This window comes from Gopherus evgoodei, chromosome 2, assembly GCF_007399415.2.
Source record: "Gopherus evgoodei ecotype Sinaloan lineage chromosome 2, rGopEvg1_v1.p, whole genome shotgun sequence".
NCBI classification, from domain to species: Eukaryota; Metazoa; Chordata; order Testudines; family Testudinidae; genus Gopherus; species Gopherus evgoodei.
Window position 1 is genome coordinate 156575111 of NC_044323.1, and position 9078 is coordinate 156584188.

At 45.9% G+C, this 9078-nt stretch overlaps 1 protein-coding gene across 3 annotated transcripts; it reads left to right on the forward strand.

Moving 5' to 3' along the window:
* The first annotated feature begins 628 nt into the window (after positions 1–628).
* NEFL (neurofilament light) lies at positions 629–7813 on the forward strand. Of its 3 annotated transcripts, none has more exons than XM_030552031.1 (4): positions 629–1757; positions 4032–4156; positions 5306–5637; positions 7181–7813. In XM_030552031.1, the coding sequence occupies exons 1-4, from the start codon at positions 696–698 to the stop codon at positions 7531–7533; spliced, it is 1872 nt and encodes a 623-aa protein (XP_030407891.1). In that variant the 5' UTR covers positions 629–695; the 3' UTR covers positions 7534–7813. The 3 variants fall into 3 exon arrangements, with proteins under 3 accessions (XP_030407891.1, XP_030407892.1, XP_030407890.1); XM_030552032.1 differs by having other exon boundaries at positions 7255–7534; XM_030552030.1 differs by having other exon boundaries at positions 5306–5562; positions 7255–7534.
* Positions 7814–9078: the final 1265 nt, after the last annotated feature.

Here is a 9078-nt window from a genome sequence, read left to right on the forward strand (position 1 = left end):
GGCTACTCATCATTAGCAAGGGGGTTGGACCAGCTGCCTCTGCAGCCCCAGTACCTCCCTAGGCTTTAACAAGGCCTCAGCCTGGGGAGTGGCCAGACTAGACCTCCCCAGTTCTTCTTGCCCTTCCTCAGCACTGCTCTGCTTCAAGTAGGCTGTGCTCCCAGGAAGCTTGGCCCTTCCCACTCCAAGACTGGAGTAAGACTGACCCACTCTTTTTCTTAGCCCTTATATCAGGGCCAGCTGTGGCCTGATTGGCTGTGGCCAGAGCTGTGGCTGCCTCCCCACTCAGCCTACCTTTCCCCCTAGGAGTGGGGTAACTGCCCTGCTACAGAGCTGCTGTGTCCTGGAACCCAATAGGTACAGAGCTGCTGCGGGAGGATGGGGGTGAAGGAGGCGATGATGGGGGCGAAGGGGGCGATGGGAGCTGGGAGCGATGGGAGGGGAGCTGGGAGGACGGGCTGAAGCGGGCTGAGAGGAACTACTGACGCGGAGCGGGCGATCAGACCAGCCCAGTCTCCGAGGCGGAGCCCGGCCCCTCCCCTTGGCGCAGCGCGCTCCCTGCTCTTGACACCGGCGCCCGCGGCCTCTCCCCGCGACGGGGCGGCTGCGTCAGAGCCCCCTTGTGCGGGTATAAGTAGGGGCGGGCGGGCGGCGGCCGAGCGCAGAGCAGCTTCTCCTCCTGCGCGGGCGGCGCCATGAGCTCCTTCGGCTACGAGCCCTTCTTCCCCGCCTACAAGCGGCGCTACGCCGAGAGCCCCCGGCTGCACATCGCCACTGTGCGCAGCGGCGGCGGCGGCGGCGGCTATGGCTTGTCCCGCTCCACCTACTCCAGCCTCTCGGCGCCGGTCTCCTCCGTGTCTGTGCGCCGGAGCTACGCCGCCTCGTCGGCCTCGGGCTGCCTGCTGCCCTCGGTGGAGAGCTTCGACCTGAGCCAGGTGGCGGCCATGAGCAGCGACCTCAAGTCCATCCGCAGCCAGGAGAAGGCGCAGCTGCAGGACCTCAACGACCGCTTCGCCAGCTTCATCGAGCGGGTGCACGAGCTGGAGCAGCAGAACAAGGTGCTGGAGGCCGAGCTGCTGGTGCTGCGGCAGAAGCACACCGAGCCCTCCCGCTTCCGCGCCCTCTACGAGCAGGAGATCCGCGAGCTGCGCCTGGCGGCTGAGGAGGCCAGCGGCGAGAAGCAGGCGCTGCAGGGCGAGCGGGAGAGCCTGGAGGAGACGCTGCGCGGGCTGCAGGCGCGCTACGAGGAGGAGATCCTGAGCCGGGAGGACGCCGAGGGCCGGCTGCTGGAGGTGCGCAAAGGGGCGGACGAGGCGGCGCTGGCCCGGGCCGAGCTGGAGAAGCGCATCGACAGCCTGCTGGACGAGCTGGCCTTCCTCAAGAAGGTGCACGAGGAGGAGCTGGCCGAGCTGCAGGCGCAGATCCAGTACGCGCACCTCTCGGTGGAGATGGACGTGTCGGCCAAGCCGGACCTCTCGGCCGCGCTGCGCGACATCCGGGCGCAGTACGAGAAGCTGGCGGCGCGCAACATGCAGAACGCCGAGGAGTGGTTCCGCAGCCGCTTCACCGTGCTCACCGAGAGCGCCGCCAAGAACACCGACGCCGTGCGCGCCGCCAAGGACGAGATCTCCGAGAGCCGCCGGCTGCTCAAGGCCAAGACGCTGGAGATCGAGGCCACCCGCGGCATGAACGAGGCGATGGAGAGGCAGCTGCAGGAGCTGGAGGAGAAGCAGAACGCCGACATCGCCGCCATGCAGGTGAGCCTCCCCCGGGATATGGGCAGGCGGGTACCCGGGACCCCTGCAGAGCCTGGGCAGGTCACTCGGGCGGGCAACGGTGCAGTATCCCCAGCAGGAGCTGTCCTGCATCCCGAGCGCCCGGGCCGGTAGCTACAGGCATCATCCCCAGCGCCCAGGCAGGGAGCTGTCCAGCACCGCGGGGTGTCTTATCGCTAGCGCCGACCCAGGGAGCTGTCCAGCACCGCGGGGTGTCTTATCGCTAGCGCCGACCCAGGGAGCTGTCCAGCACCGCGGGGTGTCTTATCGCTAGCGCCGACCCAGGGAGCTGTCCAGCACCGCGGGGTGTCTTATCGCTAGCGCCGACCCAGGGAGCTGTCCAGCACCGCGGGGTGTCTTATCGCTAGCGCCGACCCAGGGAGCTGTCCAGCACCGCGGGGTGTCTTATCGCTAGCGCCGACCCAGGGAGCTGTCCAGCACCGCGGGGTGTTTTATCGCTAGCGCCGACCCAGGGAGCTGTCCAGCACCGCGGGGTGTCTTATCTCTAGCGCCGACCCAGGGAGCTGTCCAGCACCTAGATAAGTAATGAAGGCGGCAACCCCAGCATCTGTACAGGCACGGTACAGAAATCCCCACCCCCTAAAGTCGGATTCAAAGCCCATTGAATTCAGTGGGAATACACTAACACAAGCTTTGGATCTGGCCCTACTCAGGGAATTGACCCCTGCAGTCTTCTAGGCAGGTAAGAGATCTCCCTTCGGCATGGACCCCCCAGAACATAGACAGTGCTTCTTTGCAACTAAATGCAAAATGTCCATGGTGCTTGTATCCTCAGGTATAAGAGAAAGTAACACAAAGGTTTGCATTAAGTAGGATGTATATTCATTACAGGAATGGTTTTTAAAGGGTTAAGTTAAAACCCAATTCTGGTGAAATAAGCGGAACTCAGCAAAATGAGTAGCAACTAAAAAGGTGCCATTAGTTATGATGAATGTTTTGTAATGCTTATAACGGAATGCAGTTAAATGAGCTGCATTACTTACAATGGTGTTCTACACAGTGCTAATTACATGACTACAATTAAAAACATTGTTAGTTATGATCATTTTAATAAACAGAGTACAGCTCTATTAACAGGATTAAAATTCATTGGGTTGGGTGAGTTATGAATTGTATATTGTAGTTAATTAATAAAATCTGAACTGGTGGTATTAGTTCTAATGCATGTTAGGTGATATTAATTACATGGATACATTTTTAAAGGATTTGATTGATCCTTTAATGAAAAAAATGTAATTAAGAAAATAATACTAGAAAATGCAAAATAAGCAAAGAATAAAAAATTAAGAAAAAAATGAAGGGAGTTTGTGTTTAAAAAAATACAAAAATTTCTGGAATAATTTAGTCCTTGAATCACTTATTACTGTATGTAAAATCTTGTGGCCCTTACTCAGGTAAAACTCTTCATTAGCATCTGTCAGGAACAGTCTAGTTATTAGGTAGCCCTGTCTTGAGTGCACAGGACTGGATTAGATGAACTGTTGAGGTCCTTTCCAGTCCTATGCTTCTATGACTCTGTGATTAAAGTCAACTGGAAGTTTTGCCATAGTAAGAAGTACTGGATTATATCATTAAAACAAGATATGATTCAAGAGGGTCATTCTCTCTTTTAGTAACCACCATATTAGGAACTAACTAGTTTGAATTAGCAAAGAATCCATCACTTCTTTAATGAAAAGGGATGGAAATGGACTAGATAAACATATCTGCAAATGCAGGTAGTGGGCACAGAATCTAATGGGCCAGATCTTTAGCTGGTACAAATCGATGTAGCTCCACTGAGGAACTATGCCAGTAGATACCATCTAAGGATCTGGCCCATTGTGTTTATTGGCATGAAGTTCCATGAACTAAAGAAAAATGACATTAGGCTAAAATGTAAAATACTATCCATTGAACGATTGTAGCTTCACAACATAACTTGCTTTCTGCTCTCAAATAAGCACCTATTCTTTAAAAAATAGTGGGGACTAAAATATATTCTGGCAATTGTTTGTGGGATATAGGGAAAATCAAAACCACTTTGGATCTTAAAACCATTAAATGAAATAGAATCATATGTTAGGCATGGAAAAACCTTATCAGATGGTGTGGCACTTAATGAGAGTTTCAGCCTTATATTTGAGGCCAGACGTGGGTCCATCAAATACATTCCCTTGCTGCAGCAGGATTACATTTAATAGGATTGTAGGGGAATAAAGATTTTATGTCTTTGAATATTCTTATTCCCAACAGGACACAATTAATAAATTAGAAAATGAACTGAGAACCACAAAGAGTGAGATGGCCCGTTATCTGAAAGAATATCAAGATCTTCTCAATGTAAAAATGGCTCTGGATATTGAAATTGCAGCCTACAGGTATGATGGAGAAAGTGTTAAGTGAATCAGAAATTTTCTCTTGCAGCTGGAGAAATTCCATTTTATTTTTCATACCTCTCACTAGCTTTAAGCCCTTTACATAATTAGCTCTAATATTTGGCAAGAATTATAGCTGCTGACTGTGTTAGCCTTTCATAGACTAATAGGTATCTGAAATAGATAAGAACTATGAGGTCATTTTCTGTACTCTCTCATCACTATAGAAAACACTGCTGCAGGTTTCCTATAGAATTCTATTTTATTCTTCAGGTTTTTTATTAACTAGCCCCTAAACCCACTCAGAGAAAAAAAGCCAACCAAAAATGATTTGAAGGTGAAATGTTTGCTTCAGAACAAAGTCTTCACTATATAATAAACCTTCCATGCTTATATTTGTTGAATACAAAAAGTTTGTTAGAACCAGCAATGCCTAATTAAAATAATAAATACAAAGGCTGGGATTATTAAAAGTGCCTAAGTGTTTTAGGAGCACAAATCCCACTACAATTTACTTAGGTGCTTTTAAAATCTCATCTGAAGGCTAATGTTTGGGAGCAAACTTACTGCTACATCATTGTTTTATGCTTGATCTTAGGCATTAATGGAAACTGCAAACACCAAGTTAAAATTATTTTGACTACCTGTATCTGAGTGTAGAGGAAGGGAGTGTTTTTTCAGTATAAAACTGCTTGGTATATTTATTAAACATGCACCCCCTGGAACAAAAGGAGGAGGTCAAATTGTTGGGTGTCCCTACTCTGTGCAGTGCTACAGGATAACAGAATACAACTATCTTCCATTGTTGGTGTAGTGATGTTATTTTCATGCTGTTTTTTATTAGTTCCCTTTCTAAGGGTTCTTTACATCCCGTGATGCACATTGATGTCTTATTTCTACCTTCTGTAACTCAATTTGATAAAATGCCATCCTTTTTGGACCACTGTATAATTGCCAGACAGTTGTTTATTGTAGAATAATGGTCTTTATTACTAAAAGGGTATAAGATGGTAATATTTGGGGGGCAGGGATCATCTTTTTTGTTCCGTGTTTGTACAGCCTCTAGCACAGTGCGGTCCTGGCCCATGAATGGTGCTTCTAGGCCCAACTGCAGGACAAACAATACATAATAGTTTCGTTTTTCTCCTCTAGAAAATTGTTGGAAGGTGAGGAGACACGGCTTAGTTTCACTGGTGTTGGAAGCATAACCAGTGGCTACACTCAGAGTGCCCCAGTCTTTGGCAGATCTGCCTTCAGCGGTTTACAGAGCAGCTCCTATTTGATGCCAGCCCGTTCCTTCCCTGCTTACTACTCCAGTCACGTTCAGGAAGAACAGATAGAAGTAGAGGAGACTATTGAGGCAGCAAAAATGGAAGTGGCGAAAGCAGCGCCCCCTTCAGAAGGAGAAGGTGAGGAGGAGGTGGAGGAGAAGGAGGAGGCTGAGGAGGAGAAGGGAGGAGAAGAAGCTGAAGAAGAGGAAGAAGGTACATTTGGTTACTTTCAAAGCATGCTATTCCAGAATTCACCTGTGCTCATATATGAGGCCTCAATCTGCAAATCTTTGTTAATATAAACACTCCTAACTCAAGTGAATAGACCCATTGGCTTAAATGGGGCTATTCACATATGTAAGGAATTGCTGGATTGATCCCATGATTCATGTGTAGGAAAACCTAAGTACAATATGAAGGATGAAATCAGACAAATATTGAATATTCAATACATTATGAGGCCAATCCTGCTCTTCTGGCAGTCAATGGGAGCTTTGCAATTGACTTTCAAAGAAAGAGCATTGGGCTATGTTAATAGAAAGTGCTATGGGCAAATTCTCAAGCCAATAAACAATACTTAATTTACTATTTGCAGACATTCCTGAAAAGAACAGGAACATCTTGAACCAGATCGTCGGCTGGCATAAATCAATGCTATTGAGTTCAGTGAAACTGTGCTGATTTACATCAGCTGGGGATCTTGCCAGTTATTTCCACTGTCCTTCCACCAAAGTACTTTTTTCCATTACTTTCTTTACTAAACTCGGAAGTTTTTAAAGAAACATTTAAAAATAATTATTCTCGGGAGCATCCTTTCGCAGTTCCTGTTGCAATTTGTTTTGTTATCCTGTGTCTTTGAACTAGAGCTCCACAGAGAATCTTCATTCCCTTTTTGGTGCTATAATCATTCTCAGGGCACATAGTCTAATGCACTAAACAATGGATTGTAAAATCTTAAATGCCTAAACAGCAGGAAAAAAAATTAAACAGGCAGATATTAATGATCTATGATTAATCCTTGGGGGAGGATTTCAACGACACGCATCTGAAAGCAAATTTGTTTTTTATTTAAACAGTTATCTAAGATCCACTTAGTATGAAAGCTCATCTGTAACTAGATAGTGCATTTTCCAGAGTATCATCAATGTGCTCATCCAGAGTTCACTGAAGTCAGTGGAAAGACTCCTTTTGACTTCAGTGGGTTTTGGACCAAGGCTTAAAATGAGTTGCCAATCATTTGCGTTTTTTTAAGGCCAGGATTTTCAAAGGAGCCTAGAGAAGTTAAATACCCAAATCCCTTTAAAATTCAATAGGATTTAGTGCCTAACTCCCTTAGTCTCTTGAAAGCCCTAGCCCAAATAAACACACCCTGAACTTAATATAAGTTTTTTTTTGAAGCCCCCAAACTAAGGCCATGTCTACACTCACATGGTAAGTCGACCTATGCTATGCGACTCCAGCTACATGAATAGGTTGACGTACCTTAGGTCAAGTTACCACGGGGTCTACACCGCGGGTGGTTGATGGGAGAAACTCTCCCATTGACTTACCTTACTCTTCTCATCAGGGGTAAAGTACAGGGGTCGACTAGAGAGTGATCTGCTGTCGATTTGGCAGGTCTTCACTAGACCTGCTAAATCGACTGCTGGTGGCTCGATCTCAGAGCATGGATCCTGGCTGTAGTGTAGATGTAGCCTAAGTTCATTTATGCTCCCATTGAGGTCAGTAGGGGTTTTATCATTTACTTCAATTAAAGCAGAATCAAGACCCTGGCTCAGCAGCTGCTACATGCAAGATGTGGAATGCTTTATTGCTGCTCAATTTTTAAAGGTACCAAGGAGGAATCTGAGGAAGCCAAAGAGGGTGAGGAGGAGGAGGAAGGAGGAGAAGAGGAAGAAGCAGAAGAAGGAGAGGAATCCCAAGAGGCTGCTGAGGAAGCTGAAGATGGGGAGAAGAAGGAAGAGGCAGCAGGAGAGGAAGAGAGAAAAGAGGAGAAGAAGAAGGATTGATTTAGACTGTGTGTCGATTTCCCAATCAGGTCACAAAACAATCCATAAATTTACTGAGCTAAAAATGTCGCACCATGTATTTAATTCAGAGACAATTTAGGTTTAAAGTTAAAGTTCTATGATGTTTTTTCTCTATGCACAGTATCAGTATGCTTGCAGAGTGCCCATTGGCTTGCTTCCAGAATATGCATGGTGTTTACTTATCAGTTCAGGGGCTATGTTCAATTTGGATGATTCAAAACCTTAAAATAAAATTAAGTCACTTGGGAGACAAAATATGTTTAAACTAAATTCAAAATAGCTATGGAAACCTTGAGTGGTAAAGTAATGAAGGCTTCAATAAAGTATGTGCAATAAAGCTAGACAATAAAGATAAAGAACTGCATACACAATTTTCTCAGAGTGTGTGTCATATGTTACCAAATAGATCTGGAAATGACTGATGAAATTATACACACGATTAGAACAAAGTACTAATGTTCCAGTCCTATACAGATGGACATGTAATATTGGTAAATATTCCTCTTCAGCTGGTGCTTTTGGGGATGTAAGCACTGAGTTATCATTCACAAATTCTTCATGTGTCTGGAATATAATCTGTATTGAACAGTCTGAGTAGTGAAGGAAATAATGGGGGGGGGTATTTATAAGCCCCCCCCCCCAGCTGCAAAGTGTAGCACATGGACACACTGCCAAGTTCATGCAGAACCCCACTGAAGAAATAGTGATTCCATACGGGCACAGCAGTCTGAGTGTATGCTCTCCGTTGCATGATTTAAAGCCATAGTCACTACACTTCTGGAAAGGCTTTACATTGCAGCTTGGGAGTTGCATTGCACACATACTGGCATAAGGGACAGATTTAATTCAACTTGAATATGAGATAATCCAATGTGGATAGAAAGGGGAAAATATATATATTAGCATATTCTAGCACAAACACAGTTCTCAGAGGGCATCAGTTGGAATCACTCAGGTCCTTTATGATTTACAACCTGATCCAAAGCCCACTAAAGTCAATGGAAATTCATTTCAGTGTGCTTTGGATCAGTTCCTTAATAAAAATGATCAAAGCTGTGTTGCATTATGAGAAACTCAAGGGGAATGACAGCAAACATTTATATCTTTCTACTTGAATGGGACCTGATTTCCCATAGAGTTTTCACTAAGTTATCTCCGTACTTTCCCCCCAGGAGTCTTCCTTTCTACTGCAAATCACCCAATTACTTTCAACTTCCAAAGATCAGCCTAAAATTGCATGAAATAGGATCACAGAGTAGACAAAAAATGAAAGCAACTAGAAAGGGAAGAGAGATGCAAAACAAGACAGCAGCTCTCAAAACAAGATAAGTATCTCATGTCTTGTTCTGAGCATATTTATTTCAAGTGCATATAAATGAAGCAGCACTGAAGCTAGTGTATAGGGACACAGGATGAAATTCTGCCCCTATGCAGAGGGCCAGCACAAGACTTACGCAACACTTAAGTCTCACTTAGATAAATTACCAAATGAAGCTAAACCAATTTAAGCAAAGATTATCCTGGGGCTGGAGCACATGATTTATGAGGAGAGACTGAGGGAACTGGGATTGTTTAGTCTGCAGAAGAGAAGAGTGAGGGGGGATTTGATAGCTGCTTTCAACTA